At 34.4% G+C, this 20,575-nt stretch overlaps 1 protein-coding gene across 5 annotated transcripts in view; it reads right to left on the bottom strand.

Moving 5' to 3' along the window:
* Rbp6 (RNA-binding protein 6) overlaps positions 1 to 20,575 on the bottom strand; it is a 473,180-nt gene that overhangs the window by 298,984 nt on the left and 153,621 nt on the right. For all 5 annotated transcript variants that reach the window (XM_053769559.2, XM_053769561.2, XM_053769560.2 and 2 more), the window contains exon 3: positions 11,073 to 11,154. In XM_053769559.2, the coding sequence (XP_053625534.1) occupies positions 11,073 to 11,154 (82 nt within the window). The remainder of the gene's footprint in view (positions 1 to 11,072; positions 11,155 to 20,575) is intronic.

The following is a 20,575-nucleotide window of genomic DNA, read 5'->3' as shown; positions in this document are numbered from 1 at the left end:
TTTTCGTGAGTCGAAAATTCATGAAATTGAAACTCGCAAATGAAGAAAATATAAAGCCCTGTATAAACAACGGCTAATTTGGCATAATTTAATTGAAAATCTTACAGAGATTTCTTTATAAATACAGAAACACATTCAGGTTTTACAAGTACCTACAATAGTTTTTCTTAAGATCTTTTTAATTGGATTTTAAGTCAGTCATAAAAGTTAGTGAATTAAAGAAGACGTAAGAATATTCTCGACGTCGAAATTTTCTAAAGAACATAAAAGTTAATACTTTTATCTGTCAGAGTTCATTTACTCACGAGAATTTTAATTCGCTTAACGTTTTTAGCGAGTTACAGCAGACAATATATTTTTATGGGCCTTAAAAAGTAGTATTTTTAAATTAAGAAGAAATACCTTGGTGTTTGTCGAAGTCAGACAAAATATTGATGTAGTATTAAAGCCAATTGAATCGTAACAGACATTGCCAAAAGCTCCACTCTGATAACCTTCCATCTCGAGGAGAGCAACTCTATCCCGGCACGTTCCGTCAATAATTTTCTTTGAACATCACAGATCGCTCGAGAACAAATCGAGATGCAGTAAACATCGAATAAAGAGACTTTTCTATAAAATATCATTTCTAGCTCCTTTGTTTTTCCGTCGAATCTCGTTCCACAAGTGGGCAATAATTGAAAACGAAACTGTTTTGTGCGGGGGTGGGATCGCGAGACACAGCATAAAGGCGCTCGGAATAGATTGAACGTATAAAATTTTCAGTCGAAATTCGCACGAACCGCCGCCGCGGGAGGCGCTCTGTATCTTTTTACTTTGTAACCTTACTTTTTATTCCATTAGCGCGTGTGAGGCCCCTCTAGCCAAATATCGTGGAATAATAAAAGCTGTTTAGTAATGATAATGCGGAACGCAGTCTGTGTAACGCTGGCCTAACTGAATTAAACTTGTGCGCTATGAATTTCGTGTTTATGTTTATTGCCGAAGTGAATTAGTTTATATAATTTCCTTTTTGTATAATTCTGCTCGCTATAATTGAAAATACACGGATATATTAAATTTAAACTTGTAATAAAGTTTAAAGCAGGAGAGGAATAAGTTCTGCAATGGCTGACTAGTGTAAAAAAGTTAGTCACATTTTAAGTCTGGGATATCCGAGCGTTTCAAATTGTGATCCTCTTTGGATTCTCTTTGCTTTATATGCGCAATGTACAATGCTATTGCTCTAACACAAAACTTTTTATTTCCGTTTATACCGAGTCAATCGTCCGCGAACATTTTTCAGGCAAACTTTAACAGTAGAGGCAATCGCTCCTGAAATTCGAAAATGAAATCGTTCCGACGGTCGCCAAGATTTATCGATGGATGTTCGAATTTACTTTGAAACTTTCGGGGCATAAAACTTATGACACGTAATCGTATATTCCACCGAGATCCAGGTTCCAACGAAATTAATACTATTCTGTTACTTTTGCCGCGTCGCCGAAGCGAAGCCAGGTATGTAAATTTTAATTTCCATGTAAAGTTTTTATTTAGACTACTGTAGCTGTCAGCTATAAATCGCAAAGTTCTGCGTCACTAAATAATTTTAGAATGATATGAGATAGTTAAAATGTGGTAGTTTATTTAGGAACTTGTGTCTTCGGAATAAGGTTGCGAATCGTATGGTGTATCGTATATTGGGCAATGACACAAGTTGGGTATGTTTCGTTACTTTTAATGGCGCTGATAGTACAAGGTAAGGTTTGTTCACGTGCCCATGCGGTGACAGTCGTGATATATTTACGGCAGTCTGTCCACAATTTTAAGAAAAATCCTTGCTGGAGCCAACTCCGCATTTGGTGATGCAATAGCGTTAAGTTTTTTGAGTGCTTTTCTTAATTGTTTTTTAGCAATGTCGTTTATTTCTGTTGTTGTAATTATTAATTGTGGAAATAAAATAATGATCAAGTAAAGGTTGAGTCATGTAGTCTTTACTGATTATTTTTCCCTAGATTGTAAATAAGTTTACATTGGGAAAAAATCGGGCATTAACTGAATTATCAGACTCAACAAATGCTGGCTTCATATCGTCAAGGATGATATGCTTGTAAATGGTCTGATGACTAGGGATACCGACGACCGTGCTGAGTTCAGACGAAAAAGTAGGAAAGCGGTCCCTGGGCTCCCTACGCTCAACGGTTGAGGAAGAAACCGGGAAAACGTTCAGGTGAGAGACTGTAAATAAGCTTATTTCAAGTAATAACTTATTCAATAGTCGAAGTAAATAATACTTTAGCCAAACATAACCGAATACATCATACATACAGAAACTAGCAGCTATTAATAGCAAAGCATATTTCCTACCTCAATAATACCTTATTACGGGAGAAGGCTTCACTATACCGACGCAGTCAATTGACTATATTGTCTTCGGTTATACGTACGTACAGCAATAAATAATACATGAGTTAGAAAATATGAGTCAGAACCTTCATTTTGCGGGAAGCACTAGTAAAATTAACTAGTTTTTATTGGCAGCCTTCCCGACTATTCTCGACTAAAATAATATAGAAATGGGATTGTAGGTAAACACAGTATTGATACTGAATAAGGCATAAGTGCCTCCATTAATATGTTTAAGTAGGATTGCGGATATATTTTTTGGATTAGCAATTACTCAAAGTATAGTCCTACTAATATTACAAATGCGAAAGTTTGTGAGAATGTGTGTATATGTATATTTGTTACTCTTTCACGCAAAATATACTGCACCAATTATTATGAAATTTGATACACGGGTAAAATGTAACACATAGGCAACTTTTTATCTGGAAATTCCCACGGGAGTGAAGCCCTGGGCAACATCTAGTAATTTATAAATACAAGGGGCGTGTGGTTCTCTCCCAGAATAAGATCACTCCTTACCGCCCGTGGATATCGTACGAAGGGCACTAAAAACTAAAACAGATTTGGCAACTGATAGTTAACATAGCATTCTTAAGGAAGGTCTCAAGCAGGTGGCCGGTTGTACAACGACAGGCGAATTTTCAAATTATAAGTGTATAATTTATTATATATATTTACTTTTAAGGTGTACTCAATAGTATCAAAATAAGTAGCGCCATCTGTGTCCTGTATCCTCCTTTTTTGTCTTTGCTAAATAAAGCGCAGGATGTTATAGCATACAACACGAGTTTTATTAATAAGGTTATTTTATTCAGCATCAGAGCCCTGAACACAACTGGAAACGTGCGCGGAGATGAAAAAGAGATATTTATTTTAAAAGCAAAGTATTCAGTCAGTCCACTATAATATACAACGTAGACGATACGTCGAATAAAATCGAATTAAAAATATGTACGAGTATGTCATCGAAACAATACCTCGCATAATGAAAGTCGCCGCGAAGAGCAGAAAACGCAATTGTCGTTTTGACGCGAGAATCAATCACTCAGTGATCTAATGGTGTCTATTTGTTTGTGTCCAACTGCAGCTAATCCTTGGCACACCACTAGCGGCATGTCCGAACAAAAATATCAATGGATCCTGTCTCGTGTTCCGCAATCTTTCAACTGTATGCGTCATGGGATCAGTGTTTAGCGTATTTATTTAAATTGAACATAATAATTTTTATTACGTTTGTTTATATACGAGTAATAAAAAAATAATTTCATATTAAATAAAAACTAAAATATAGGCTACTAGTTTTTGCCCGCGGCTTCGCCTGCGTTTATCTGCAAATGCAGAACACATATAATTTTCATAGAAACTTTCACCCCCATTATAGTCATTTGGAGATTGGAGATCTTGAAAAAAAAGTTGCCTATGTTTGAACGTGGCTCCCGCGGTTTAGCAGTGAAAGCGGAACGGATAGACAGACTTTCGCATTTATAATATTAGTATGGATTTTGCATATCTTGTTATGCTCAACCAATACAGATCGAGTTTAAATGATCTAATAAAGTTAAAAATTAAATTTTGCTTTTGTCAATAAAGGCTTTTTAAAATTCTGTAACTAACATCCAGATATATTATCGATATGAGCTAAACCAATCGTTCTTTAAAATTTGAAATTTACTTCTCCAACGTGAAGAACAGCACGGCACCTGAATTGTTAGCTCCGCAGCCGTCGACAACTTCACTACGGAAGCTTGCTCTTCTTCAGAATGTAACTCGATCGTAGTTCGTTCTACATGTCACTTAGCACTTCGGTACGGTGCCACTACAATGCTTTATCGTACATTTATTTTACTAGCCAAATTATAGGTTGGATTATATCCAATTAAAATTTGATTATCTTGAATTATTAATTGATTCTCTATCAGACCAATAACCGAGTCAAATTTGATGTTATTATCTGTTAATCTATATTTATGTATAACACAGGTTTCCTTTTAAATGTAGATAAATTTAAATGTAAGTACCTCCTAAAATAAGGCAAGACAATGGAATGACACCTACGGTAGAAAGTTATCATTGTAAGTTTTCTTCACAAAGTAACTATATTGCAGTGAAGAGTTATTAGATAAGCAATAACGTCACCAAATTTGCATAGCTTAGCATCAACTCATCCAGCTTCCAGCCAGCATAATTTGTATTTCCAGCTGCAGGCTGCAGATCGACAGTACTTACATAGTGGGATCACACGTTACACTCATATCATAACATGAGGATAGCTTCATACGATGGCCGATTAATGAAGCCGACGTAGTGCTCAGAACCTAGCCGTAATAGTTTTACGACGGACCCCCCTACATGGGGTACCCCCCTTCACCCCCTGTGATCCCAGTAGACCCCATCACCCCCACTACTTGATTATGCATCCGTGCTACTTCAGACCGATTATCGAACTAGTAATAAACGTTACCGCGTAGCAAATTTCGTAAGTGCACTTAATACTTTTTCATTAGAAAATTTTGCTGAGCGAAATGCACGCTCTGGGGAATATAAATAATTAGTGTTACCTCAAGCCCAGGTGGATTTGTTGGTATATTTTTTAATTTTATTACCACACAATTTTTCAAATCAAACAATTTGTTTGTTTTATGTTCGCCGACTTCTTTTACATAAAATTCAATCGAGCATTTTTGTTGGTTATTTCAATTCAATATTTGACTATTTATTTGTAAATCTAAAAACGAATCAGAAACTTACGTAACTTCAAAAAATATCAATTTACATATATTTTTACTCTTCGAGACTAACGATGCCGACAAAAGTGGCCACATACTGAGTCTCACATTATATGTAATATCAATAACGACTAAAAGAGAAAATCTTCAAAACAAATCTGATATAATAGTATTGTATAATATGAAACAAAACAACAACGTGTATACCTACTACAAATGAAAACCGAAATCTCAAAATTAGTTGATGATTGATTCGATGTAACACTATTATAATCAATTTATTAGTATCGATCTTCATATCAGGCCGTTCCAGTTGACTATCGCATCGCAATACAACTGTGCAATCGGTTAGAATAATTCCGCGTTGAGGCTGCATTGTTATGACGTCAGACACTACCATCTGATCCGATAGAGTTCGTCAGGTGGGCATTTGGGCATGCATTTTAATCTAAAGATGATCGTATTGTAATATACAAGACCCACGCTTGTTAATCGACTTCTTCTTTTAAGATAAGGCTGCGGTGAAGTTTGTTGCGCCGCTTCTTCTTCACTTGTGCTTCGGAAGTCGGCAATAAACTAGTTTTAAGTATTTTTTTTATAACAATAAGTGATGATTGATTATATAATTAAAATTTTGTGCAAAAATTTCTTATAGAAAAGGAATTGTTACAATTTATATAATAAATATCATCTTCTTATTAAGAAACAACTAATTTATATCTTTTATCAAAAAAGATATATTTCTTGGACCAAGTTTGAAACTTTATCAAATTGCTAAGATAATTTGCTTTCAAAGACAAATTTATACAGTTCTACTACAGACACTCAAATATTCAGCTTTAAAAGTAAAAACTACGCAGCTAAAATTAAATTGTTGCGCAGTAAAATAATTTTATATAAAATGCTGACACCCACCGAAATATTCATTACATTCCGTGTAACCGCAGAATTGCTGAATTCCACGTATTTTTCCAACGTAAATATTAACAGTATCGCTAAACAGTTCGAAGGCGTGATGTTTAATGGGGCGAGTATCTAGAGCCGAAAGTATGCTACCATTTGTACATCTACTGCTAAATATGACATCGTCTTAAATAGCGAAGACTGCGGGGGCGAGGGTGCAGGGGGGAGGGGTACGCAATCCCTCTCATTTAACACCGCTCCGTTCCTCTGTAGGTGTTTGCCGAAGCGATTCCAACGCGGATCCTCCTTTTATGGTGCTCCTTACAGTCTCATAGTGATTCGCGGTTTTATTTCGGACGGGTCGTGTTGCGCGTACATTTTTCATGCCGCGAACAGAGTAATCTTTGCATTTATGCCGTGATCCTTTATTGATTTTAGATTTTTAGTGGAAAGCGAAACGAATGAAATCGGCCTGAATGGAGACGCGCCGCCGAAAGCCGCTGTAAGCCCCCGCTATGATATAAACTTCCATTCAGTTGGGCACATATCAGAAAACCCTAAAGTTGTCTGTGTCTAGTTAGGAAGCTTGATGTGTTAGTGTATTATTTGTGTGGTTCTTTTAAGTTTGAGACAAATCAAATGATTTACTAACAAAAAACAGGAACTAAAGTGGTGCAGGTGTGTTTGTAGTTCCTGAAGCATATAGATAGGACTTCATTACAAGAGACATTTCTCATACTTATTGTCTTTGCAACCAACCATTTATTAATATTTATAATTATCGATCATCAAATAAATTTAATAGTTTACCAAAAATTTGGTAAAATTTTAGTTTTTATTTTTATTGAAAACACATAATTAAGCGTAAAACAAAATTGTAATACCTATCAACATAAATAAGTAAATTAGAGAAATTTCAAAATTGGTAACTCCTATCGCGCCCTCGAAAGCATAACAGGAAACGAGCGCCCTAACTTTGAAAGTTAAACCATAAAATTATGATAAAAGGTTTTGTTTTTACGAGTAAAATAATTTACCAAAAGTTGCGTTTAAACACTTAACGCGTACAAATAAGGTATTATCATCCACTTTCGCGTTACTTCGTGAGCGCCATTTTCAATCCAAACCTGTTAAGTAACGCAAAATAATTAACTTTAATTCAAACAATCAAAATGAACCCAATTTGTTTCCCTTACATCTGCGCATAAATACCGACATTTATAACGATACGAAATTTAACACATTTTTTCCCAAAACCCTCATTTCCCTTAAGCCTAGTGAAGAAAAAAACAAAAGAAAAGGAGACCTACCATTAAAATAAATAAAAGGAAATAAACCGTCAGCCGCAAATTATTTCACTTACCTACTTCTTTTTATAAAAATGCGAACGACGCATTAAATTTTTGGGGAGAAAGGAAACTCCCTTGTAAGCAATATCGAAAAGGCAAATTTTTCAGATATTGCCTTCAGGTAGCGCACATTTATTATGTACCCGAATATATTACTCTTGATTCATTGACTTTCGATATTGATTTACTTTGCTTACATAAGCTGTAGTTGGGAAGTCCGAGGCAAACTGGCGGCCTTTGATCTGAAGAATTAAAGAGCAACTTGGTGTGTTCGGACACTTTGGAACAAATCGGGAACTTGAACTGTTACGTAGTTATAGCATCGGAACTTTGTATGTGCAAGAGCACTGACTTGCTGCATATATTAGTTTATATTGATACTCGAATGCAATTTCCTGATGGATCGTGGCCGCGTTTGAGAAATATTTAGTACTAGTTGCGTCCCGGGGCAACGCTCCCGTGGGAATTTCGGAGTAAAAGGTTATATTCTACCCGCGTACCAAATCTCATTATAAAAAGTAACAAAGATATTAGGTAGTAGGATTAATGTCAACTAAAACAAATAATTTATTTTTGGGATATCATAATATTTTCTGATCATTTGCATGGCCCAATAAAAAAGTACAATAAACTATATAATAAAATATGGCATTATAGTGCTCAATTTGTAATGAAAGTTTATTGTAATGAAATTGAACCAGCCGCATTTCCTTTTACTTTTTTCTTAGATAAATAAATTCATTTCTAAATAAAATTGCGAGTCCACTGGACACCAGCCAGTAACAGCAAGGAACACATAGTAACAACATAGTGACCGTAATATCGTTGTTTACGACAATAACTTCTAAACTGTTATCACTTTCAGGACGGCGACGGTACACCCGTCTCACCCGATGTCCACTTGATTTACTGAAACGATAAGGTGTCGCCCTACCAACTTTCGTGGAGCACTGTCCCAGAAGATATAAAAACCTAAAAAACTTTGCCACGCCAATGTAAAACTTGTTTTCTACACGCTAAAGTTAAATTTTGTTGTAAAATTACTAAGTAGGTAACGAAATTAAAATAGAACACGTTTTGAACTTTACTTATGATAAAGTTTTTTTTTATGCTTTTGCGTAAAAACTTAGCGAAAGTTTATCCCAAACCTATTTGACGCATATTTGTAGGTTTTAGTACTTACCCCAGATTGTAATAAGTATTGGGTTTACTATTTTCTTTTCACGTCCTAATATAATTTAAGGACAAATTTTACTTGTTTAAATTAAAAATTGACAAATTTGTCTGGCTCAGGCATGGAATGCACCAAAGAATATTTTTACTATGAAAATTATTGTCAATTACTCTGTAATATTCAATTGCTTATTTTTCAACTTATAAAAGAAAAATATTTTCTAATGTTTCACTGCGTATTCATAATTTTTGAGTTCTTTCCAGATCTCATAACTTAATGTAATTAGTAAAAATTAAAATTGAATAGTCAACCATTATGCAGGTTTACTTCAGATGTTTTCCTTTACCGAGGAGAGAAAGTGGTGGCCTATAAAAATATTTTACATGACTCGGAATTGCACAAACTCATGTGGCACAAGTAGGATTCGAACCTGGGGCCTGTCAAACACTGTGCTTAAACAACTGGACCACTTTCGCTTCTGTCTTATGCAATGAGTTACGTGTAAAAAATCAAGGTTACATTCGGCGAACAATTACACTATTTATATATAATTAACATCGAAATGTGACAGTGCAGACAGTAACTAAACCCAAAATCTACAGTCAATTGAAAGCGCCCGGAGTTTCAGAGGATTAATATTAACAATTGAATTTAAACAGTACACGGATACCGGTTCTATAAGCATAAACAAAAGACGTTTACGTTACATTTGGCTGAGGGGCACAGCACGTAATGGTTGGCAAGCTGCATTCAGATCCAGCTGAGCCACGAATATCCGTTCCAACACAGAAATCGGAATAATAATTCAACTAGAACTGACTTTTGTTAGTGATATTACACTTATGATGCTCTCTATTTTCCGGCGTATTGATTATTTGTATTACAACGATTTATTTTGTTTTTCTCTAAGAGATGTTCTAATTTTGTCAAACTCGGGCTGCCTTTCACTAACAAACAATATACATCAGCGCGTAATGGAGAATTTTTACTCAAGATTAATAAAGCCGCCAGCTAACCTTAGCTCAGTTTCGCAATTTTTGCCTATGTCTACCCCGTAAGAGATAAATCCATGGCAATGTCTCTGTATGTAACTCATGCAAGCCAATATTCTATTATTGAGTGTATCTTAAGAGTTCATAAGCCGCGGATTCCGGGCGGCACAATAACTCTTGCGACTCTTCTATTGTATTATATTATTTCGATTTCTGTGTGAGCTACGAATATCGGTTCCAGAGATATTATTTCAGGGAGAGCGGGGCAATATTGAGTTGTGAAACCGTCGATTTACCTAAGAAGAGCGACGCAACTGAACAACTTTACCCTGACACTTTGACAACTTATTTCTTGTCACGGGAGTTACTAAGCCATACTGTTTGCGTAGTGGCTTGATTGTTGCTCTACAGATAGTGGTGACAAAGATTCAAGGCTGGGAATATATTTATATAAATTCTATAAATGTTATAAAAATTGTGATATAGATGTCTATACATTGTTAAAAGAAACCTCGCTTTATTAAACACAATTTTATAAGTTTTATAGAAATTGTACAATTAATATTCGAAAACGTTTACTTAAAAAGAGAAAGATTTCATTTTTAACACAAATCATTGAAATCACAAAATAAGGTAAGAGTTACATACTGCTTGATTTGAAGTCCTTGCCGAGTTCAAGGTTGTGTATTTGATTTTGTAGTTCCAAAATTACAAAATACTTGACTGTACCTGGACTTCCACCCAAGCAGTAGGCAAGCACTAAAATTAACCTATTGTTTTATAGAAATAAAAACTGAAAATCTGTATATTCAGTTTTTATTACAGATTCATAGCAGCTGTTGCTATGACTTCTTTTGACATTATCATTAGACCCGGAACCAACAAACTCGGTTACAAGCATTACTTACAGAATCAGAATCAAATGGTAGTTACTCGAAGCTTAGATACGCAGTGAAATATTCCAACGATGCCCAAAGCAATACGACCATTAAAGGAATTTAGTTTAGCAGACTGTTAAAGTGAATACCAAAATCCCCACTCATTCAACTCTACCAAATGCTTAATTCAGTTGGAATAATTCGAGTTCTATTGTTAAGTTCTAAATTTGAGGTCCAGCGTTGAGCTTACGATTCAAAGGTAACCGCAAATTTGAAAATGAGTATGCCTCTGTAGGACGAAAGTTATTTGCAAACCGATAACTTTTAGCACATCTGTGCTACCAACCTGACTGACCGCTGCCAACTATGCAATAAAACATTCCTTTATTTTTGATGGCTTTAAAATATAATTTTGCTTAGCAGCGTGTGTAAATGACCAAAGTTTAACTTGTGCTTATTGTTTGACTAGGTTGGCGAATTCCTGAATTTGCATTGTATATTAAATTGAATTAATTAAACTTACTGGTTCTTTCTTGGGCCAAATTTTATAGCCAAGATCAAATTTCGTATTAAAAATAGCATTGTCACATTAGTACATAAAAATATGCAGTAGTGTTTCTTGAAGTGTCTCAATATAAATAAAATTTTATTAAATTACATACCTCGATCGCCTCGTTGTTGGATCTTTCATAACCATAACTTCTGTGATTTCGCCGAATTTGTTAAAGTAGTCTCGGAGGCTTTCTGAAAAGAAGAAAATAACATTTTAAAATACCTAGTAGCTTAAAAAAATATAAATTGCAACTTCTTTCCCCTGGTCCCGGCAGATGGGATAAACCAAACCAAACCAAAAAGTGGAATAAGCTATTGCGAACTTATAATACTAAAGTAGAAAAGTGGACTTTAAGACTCGAGTAATAAGCCAAAATTTCACTCTAATGAGAGATACATAGTGTAATAAAAATGCCTTGGATGATAACATACATATCAAGAAAGCGAAGAAAACGGATTTCAAACGTACTAACACGTACTACCAAAATGCAATACCAATAGATTGATTGATAAACACCCAGTGGTGCCATCGCCCTCATTTCTTTTCATCACTTTCTTGACTTATTATATACAAGTAAGAGGCATAGGCTTATTAGCTGAGGTAAGCAACAAATTAGGTACAGTATGAAACTAAGACTGACTTGAAACTACTCCTATAAATTTGAACTTATAACTTGCAAAAGTAGAAACTACCTCCGTCACAATTCTACCCTCCAATCTGTATTTTCTCCGATAACATAAAATACGTATTGGTACATGCGACAAAGAACGTTCATGCTACATTCGTTCAACACTTCCACACAATAGAAGGGTCACGTTTTGTAACATCGGAGCCTTTCGATTCGCAGTTCATAAAAGTAAGACGATAAGGAGTCTTTCCTTCTAAATGACTGGAGGACTCAACATGTTTGAACGAGCATGGCAAAGTCAGTTCCGGTCATTGATCTGAAGTAATATATATACGCGGGATCATACTCCTTCTTCGATATTATTTTTGCAATGTCCTTAAAATTTTATAGCAATTTAAAACCACTATACTGAATTTAGTACGCGCTGTATACAATAACTTCCTCGTTATTATTGAAACAGATGATGTAAAAAGTAATTAGTGCAAAAAAAGTGTAATATAGGTGTATTAATCATTATGAATTTAAAATTCAATTGCAAAGAAAGCTTTTGTCCAGCAGAAGTGCCAAGCCCTCTCCGAAGTATTTTTCTTTTCCCATTATCAGTAACTAACTATATGATTTGACCTATTCTCTTTGTCAACTACCGACGACACCCAAAGAGAAAGTTTCAATTCAGTTTAAGTTAAACACTTCTTATTCTTTTCTAGTCAAAATAGAAGAGAAATTATATTAATTTCGATCAGTAGGTACGTACCCATAGCAATTACCATTGGCCACATTTTCAAGTTTCAGTTATGTTAATTTATTGTTTTTTCATTCTTATAGGTGGATTTTTCCATGTAAATAAAAGAATATATTATTCAGATATGTATATAGAACCTATTTTGTTTATATTTTAACCAGTAACGATGCAATGGTTTTTAAATAAATGTAAGACGAAAGGTAACCTAAATTTCTAAGGGAGTAAGAGAAGTCTAAGGGAGTACTAAAAAGGATATCTTCTGAAGAACACATGGACATGGAAGAAGACGAAGATTGAAGAATGTAATTTTTACTCGCGTACCAAGCTGTGGGTATAGGCTATTTAAGTATAGGTCTATAACTATAGGTCTAATAGATTAATTTGATGAAGTTATTTTCTTCGACACAAATTCAACTGTACATATAAAAATCTGATACGTAAATAAAAAAGAATTCATGGCTGTACCTGTCCTGTTTAATCTAAAAAGCAAGATAATAGACACAGTGAAGCAGTATTTTCATTTCCTCAAGTTATCTTATGTCAGCAAAAAACGTAACGGAAGTTCTAAATTACAGTTAAATTTGAATAAAATTTACATAATACCAAAGCGTGAGGTTTTATTTGTAGATACGTTTTAAATTAACTTGAAAATATCTGTGTTAAAAGAACTTGTTATCATGGCTTGTGCAATACTGAGCTACTTTATATACTACATAAAGGGCAAAGTATGTAATACTAAAATAGAAACTCGATCAGGTTATATAGTATAAGTAATGACTTAGTTAAAATAAAATGTATAAAAGAAATATCGAGATCAAAGTGCCGAGGGCAAAGATTTAATGTATATTGAGATATTCATCTCATAATTTAGATATTTCAAAAGACTTCAATCCTATCCTAACTAATATTATAATGCGAAAATAAGTAGGTTTGTTACCTCTTCAAGTTCTATCTAATCAACCAATCTTCTTGAAATGTTGCGTACATGTAGTTTGAAGTATGGAGCCTTCTCCATACTTCAAACTACGAGAACAGTGATAAAAAGAATCCTATGTAAGGACATAGGATTCTTTTTATCACTGTTCTCGTTGCAGTTCCGCTTTAGAATAGGGCCACTCCACATCCTCCCGTGGATGTCGTGCGAAGGGACACATAGTCTAGGCAGCTGATATTTAACAATAGCATTCCCAAGAAGGGTTGACGACAGGCTGGCGGCCGATTATAAAATCACAGTCGAATCTTTAAAATTTAAAGGTTCTTTTTTACGTGGACCAAAGGCAAGCGGGAACATGCGGAGATGGAGAGACAAATATATTATGCTTATACTAAATACTTGAATAAAATGATATACAGCCAAACATGTTTACTCAATAGTTAATAACGAAACAAACGGATATTTCAATTTCAATTTAAGGACAGGGCTTGTGCTCGAACTATACAAGTTGGAGTGAAGTTTACAAGAAACTCCATCCTTCCCGGCATTGTCTATTAAATCTGCTAGATACACTTGCAGAAACTATAATGTTTTCAAATAACTATGCATTATTAGTGTATGTAGGTCAAAGTTAACAGTTAATGTTGGCTTTTTAGCCTTCTCTTACTTTGCAAACAGAGCAAAACTAGTAAAGTAACTAAGTATTTTCATGAAACGATGAACCGCACTATATCCCATTAATATTATGAATGTGCCATTTGAATGTGAGTGTGTAGCTGATTTCTATGAAATTTTGTAAACGGAGAGAATGTATAGCGCACGAGGTCCATATTAACCTAAATTTCCCAATATGTAATAGGAGAAGTCTAAGGGAGTACTAAAAAGGATATCTTCTGAAGTAGCCACATCCAAGAAGAAGAAGATTGAAGAATATGATTTTTACTCGCGTATCAAGCTGTGGGTATAGGCTATTTAAGTATAGGTCCGAAATAGATTAATTTGATGAAGTTATTTTCTTCGACACAAATTCAACTGTACATATAAAAGTCTAGAATAAAGAGATAGAATTAGTTAATTTTTTTTTTTTATTGTGTAATCCGTGCAAAGTCGGGGCTCATGTCTAGCGCGTCAGAAATAAACATCGTGTACAATGATTATTTAGGAATAACACACTGTGCCGACATAAAATACACCACGATACGGATTTTAAAAGATGCTTAAAGATTCATAAACGTAAGACTCACCTCAGTTTGAGCCATAAACTTGAGTGTAATGCGTCTGAAATATCGTATTAAGTATAATATGGCGGTAACTTTGGGCTTAGGCCGTGTCTTTGCACCTGGTGACGTGAATAAACTGCGCCTTGTGGTCTAATATTACGTTTGGTTTGTTTATAATGTTTCCGCCCGTGTCATGTAGATGCGTATTATGTTAAACTTGATTTTTGATTGTGGTCGATTGTATTACAACAGGAGATATTATATTATAGGTAGTTGTTGTAGATTTGTTTTTAGTTACAATTCAGACTCTCTCTTTTTGATAAAACAAAATTAATTATAAAACGATAAATCAGAATTATCGTATTTTTCTGTGCATTATATTTTTTTTTGTTTCATTCGACAAAAATATTTTAAATTTTGATGTTGATAACTTAATCTGCTATGCATGAACACCGCGTCAGGAGAAGACAATAATTTTAAAAAGTATTAATATAATATAGGTAATGAGTTTCAATCAGTGTTATTTCATTTCTGTCTTATGTGTATTATTGTTGTTTATGATATCACCATTCTAGCCCAGCAAAGGTGTTGGTGTTATATAAATACCTTGTGCAATTATTTGAAATTTTGTTAAGATTTACATATATAAAATCATAGCTCAAATATTCTCCAAAATTCCCATGTGGGTGAACCCACAAATAAAATAAAAAGTATGTGCAATTCTGGCATAAGTTTATTCTATTCGAGCACCAAATATCTTTATTGTACAAATAAAAGTGTAAAAAAATACAAATATAATCGAAACCACATTCGATTTTGGTATGAATAACAAACAAAATGACAAACTAACAAACATCCTTACTAATATTATTATTTGTTTGAAGTAACATAGTTTTATTAGTCTCGTTGTCCTATCCGATATTTGTCAAAACATGACCAATTTCAGTTTATCGTCCGTTATTCTATTTCAGACAGCAATATCCACAATATTCTCAAGTCACAGTCCTCCAGTCAAGCGGTCTGAGTGACTTTAATTCATAGTAGGCAACACCATCTGGGATTACTTGGCTCGTCACGGCAGACGGCCGATCGGAACTTCGGAGTTCAACTATATTGGAACTGAGGCTAAAGTGGAGTTTGCATGAGCTTGTCCGAGCGAGTGCTGTCTATTGATTATTACAAAATTTTATACTTATCTGGTAAATTTATTTGTACGATCTTTATTTTATCTTGAGACAAGATATACTTAATATAGGAATTTTTGAATAAAAACATTTATTTGTATTACTAAATTCGTCTAGTAGATTTTACCTGATCGAGTTTTGGACTGAGTAGCCTATAAAGAAAGTTTATCTCTGAAAGTTCAACACGCAAGTCGTTCTCTTGTATATTTTTTTAAAGAGACCGCTCCCACCAAATATTATATGAAAACACACAACAAAACACAATAGGACAGAATTTATTGTTGCCTATATAATTACCGCTTCTATTTTCAAATGTTATTTATAAGGACGATAAATTAATGTTGCGTGTTAGGACGCCAACGTATTAACCTTCTTTTAATAAGGTACGCCATAATAACCGTTATTGTCGTGTGTTTAAGATTACAAATGTGCGCTAGTGCTAGATCAATGTGATGTCTGTAAATACGTTACTATTCTATACTTCCTACAGCGGCTGTCTAAACTCATTGAGATAGGGATTGGTAAATGAATGGATGAAGCAAAATTAGCGATGTTTCGGTTGCCAGCTCATTTCTCAATGGTGACAGTCGCTTGCTGGATAGAGATTACGACAATTACATGGTATTACATTGTAATATATTATGCGCACCGTCTATCGCCCACTCGATTATTGTTTACGTGTCATCGTATGATTTACATCGAATAGCAGGACGGTAAATTTATTGGCTCCTGCAATTCTATTCACGTGGTGCATATAGTGTTTCTAATTTATTTGCTGTTGTGCGCAATATTAGTAACTTGATGGATTAGATTTACGCATTATTTTGTTATTTTTGTCTTCTACTTAATTCATTAAAAAAAAAGCTCATCGAAATAAAAATCAGGTAGAAATAGATATAACGATCAAAATAATTACCGTGGTAATTATTTAAAATACAAAATGGATGAATGGATTATATTTTTTTATCTCTATAAAATAATACCATACTTTATGGGGTGGTGTATACAATCAAATTGTTTCTTTAAAGGTATGCAATTTTAAAAATCACAAACACAGCTTTGAGACGTTTGGGCCGAGTCGTGCTCTTCTTTAAAAAGGTCTTATATAAGACTGAAAACAAAGTCGACCTCTCCGTCGATAACCACACATGAGTGACCTATGCCTACATCTCGTAAGTCAAATTACAACACAACTCCTTGGCCTAAAGGTAGGCTTTCGTATTATTATAATGTCTTTCCCACAATCAGTGTTTATTTAAATAGAAAATTGAACAAAACACAATATAGTGTCTCGCTGAGGACTGGAGATTAGTCAACAATGTCGCAAACTTGGAAGTTCATCGCAGAACTTGCGGCGCCCTTAAATTGAAACTCGGCAGCTGAGAGCGCTCGTACTTATCGACAATATATTACTCAATAACCTATGTTATTATAATTGTTGTTACTACGTTTATTATTTGAAGGCAGCTACGTTGTTTGGCATAAAAATACCACACCGGAAAGACGCGATAAAAAATGTTTTCCAGTAAAATGACTCTTCTATATCAATTATGTAGTGTACATAGAACAAATTAGTTAAAGACATAGCTAGACTTTAACAAACACTTTTTCACGTTAAATTTTAAATTATATAAATAGTACGTTTAACATAACGTTATAATATTTAGGTATAACCTTGCGGTGCGTGCGGTGGTGGTGTAATGGTTAAGACGTGGATTGAAAGGTCCCAGGTTCGAATCCTACTCGTGCCACATGAGTTTGTATACCAATCTGACTCATGTATTTCATTGCCCACCACTTGCTTCCGGTGAAGGAAAACATCGTGAGGAAACCTGCACACTGGTTGATTCTTATTGACTTGTATGTGTTAAATGGAGAAGGCTATGGCAAACCACTCCATTAATAATTCCAAGAGAGTTGTTGTGTGTGTTTCATTCCACGTGACAACCACGACCCTTAGCCATGAGGAATACGACTATGTAGATGTATATCATAGACTAAAATCTGACCAATATATCGCTAACAAGCGCGCATATAAAATCGTAAAAAAACAATATATTACGACCGTGTATATTATGGGCGAATCTGAATGTGTCAGTGCGAAATTTATCGCGGTACGTGTTTTTTGTGGGCTCACTTGACCTCATAAAACACAGGGCCGGCTGCAGGGCTGGAATCAGAAGCGTCCACTTGAAGCGCCGCCATCGAAAGTGGGAAAAGTGGGAAAAACAAGCGATCGCCACTCGACGTAGACGCCCGGATGACTCTTCACACGTAGTCGTGATTTTTACAACGTTTCCACTCGATTCTGTGGCGTTTTTTTTACCGTAATCACTTTGATGTGCGCGTTTTTGGTGGAGCTATTGTATTCAAGCTCGGCTCGTCAAGCGGCTCGTTCGGCTTTGTAAAGGGTGGTTGGTTTTATTCATAGATAAAATTAATATATTTCTTTTTTCTATGGTTCTAATTGTGGGAAAAAAATATTATTACATCTTTTTATCCTTTAGTAAATATCTTAACAAATAATGCAATAAATCAGCAAATTGTTTATGTTATTTGAATATTTGTTCTAAAGAAACTTTTAAATTATAAGGTTAGTACCAAAATTATCGAGTTTCCTGTTGTAATGTATTTATAAATAGTTCACAATTTTAAAAATATCGTTAGCTGACTTTAAAAAATTTCACAGCATTTTAATTATTTATTTGAAAATACTTCCTCGGTTATACAACATTTAGTAAACTTAGTAAATATAAATAAACAACGATGTATCTGAATTTAACCCAGCATGATTACACAACTTCATATCACGTACACAAATTGAAAGATAGCAATGGAACATCAACAAATAAAACAAAAATGAGCGGTGTATCCACAAAAAGATAGACGATTTCGATTCAAATTCGATTGCTTTGGCAAAGCCTCTCCCACGGGCTACAAAGAAATTTTAAGCGCTTTGGTCTTGAAAATCCTTTGGCTCCCTAGAGAGGCTTTAGGTACAAGTCTTTGATTATTCAGTATTTACGTGTCGATAGTGGAATCAGTTAGGAGCATCTGAGTGAAAGATTCGCAGATTCAGATGGTGGGACGTGGCTGGCACGTCGCCAGCGCGATACATTTAACGAGTTGATTTTATAGGACACAATTTAAAGGACAATGTTTACGTTGCATTTAGTAACAGGGGTATTTTATTTAATTTTTAAATTAACTTTTAGTGTTTGCGCCCCCAGTTTTGTTTTTCACAAATTTTAGTTTTGTTATTACGGCAGCCTCGTTTGTTTGTGTAGCCAAAGTTGTTTCAAGTTAGTCTTAATTGTTTCTTTATTTACTAATAAATATATTAGGTAAAATCACACAGATTGAGCTAGCCCCAAAGTAAGTTCGAGACTTGTGGTATGGGATACTAACTCAACGATACTATATTTTATAACAAATATATATATATATAGATAAACATCCAAGACCCGGATCAATCAGAAAAACATCATTTTCCATCATGACCCGACCGGGGATCGAACCCAGGACTTGTCGGTTCAGTGGCAAGAACTTTACCACTGCGCCACCGAGGTCGTCGACTAATGTATGAACTGTATGAATATATATATAGATACAAAAAAGATATAAATAGTAAATATTGTTTGTAGTCATTAAAAAAAACTGTATGCGGATAATGTTAATTATTATTTACAGATGCCATGGCACTATAGTACATGGTGCTGACCATGTAGATGTATACCATGTAAATCTTTATAACAGCGCAATCAAGACGTTTCTTTTTTAAATTGCCATTTTAATTCATATCACATCGTGCATAATTAAACCGAATACATAAAGGTAACACAAATATCTGTGAAAGTTCTTTTGTTGCCTATTCTGTAACGAATATAATCTAGCCCAGTTATTCATTAAAAAGTTAAAAGCATACATAAGCTAAAGTATATTTTGACATTGATAGTAAGAGGAAAAACATACTTTAGTATACTTTGTTGGCTTTAACTTTTTTATAAAATAGGGTTAGTCTCGTGCAAGAGGATGTCTATTAACGTCTGTTGCAAGGCTGAACAATGCGTCTCAAGCAGCAATCATAGAAATACTATGACATATCAATTTAGTGCACCGCTGCAAAACTATAGCTGCAGTACCTTTTATTTGCTGATACCATTGGAAATTTTCGTCAGGCTTAGTGCCAAATTTAACATTGGACTGAACGCGAGGGTTTTACACTAATTGGTTCCGGCTAAGGATTGTTAAAGATAAAATATGCGATGCGGACTGTTTTCGTTTACATTTTGATTGATCGCTTCATTAGAGTTGCAGAATTGATTGAGATATTTTTTGGTAGAAATGGCTTTGGAATACGTAATAAAATAAATATTTTTTCAGAAAAATATTGAGGAAAGATAATGTGATTCCATAGATAGGTTTAGGTGTATAATTTATTATGTTTTTACATGTGCAAAGCCGGGACGGGCTGCAAGTAATAAGATAAAATTCGCAACTACCTAAATAGTCATTAAAAGTTTGGTATGAACAATTAATTGCCGGGCCATTGTTCATTTCGGGTTGACCGGCAGTTTCCAATTTTATGGTGGTTGAGTACACTGGTACACTATGCAACATGATCGGAAACAATTTGTTTCATTGTAATGATATAACAGCTTTATAGTTCTTAAAATTAGTATCTATAATTTTACTTTATTTTAACAAAAATATCGCCTTTCTTTGGTGCTGGTACGACTTATTAGTAGACAAGACAATTCATAGTTAGTTTTCTAATAATCTTTTAGTAGTTTCAAGGTAATTTGTTCATGTCGTAAAACAAAAAAAAAATTAATTTATCTACTGAAAGTTATTACTTGGCAAATTACTATATTCTTTCAAACAGCAATGAAATAAAATTATAA

The sequence above is a fragment of the Plodia interpunctella genome, chromosome 3, assembly GCF_027563975.2.
Source record: "Plodia interpunctella isolate USDA-ARS_2022_Savannah chromosome 3, ilPloInte3.2, whole genome shotgun sequence".
Lineage (NCBI taxonomy): Eukaryota > Metazoa > Arthropoda > Insecta > Lepidoptera > Pyralidae > Plodia > Plodia interpunctella.
This window is presented reverse-complemented; position numbering and strand designations above follow the sequence as displayed.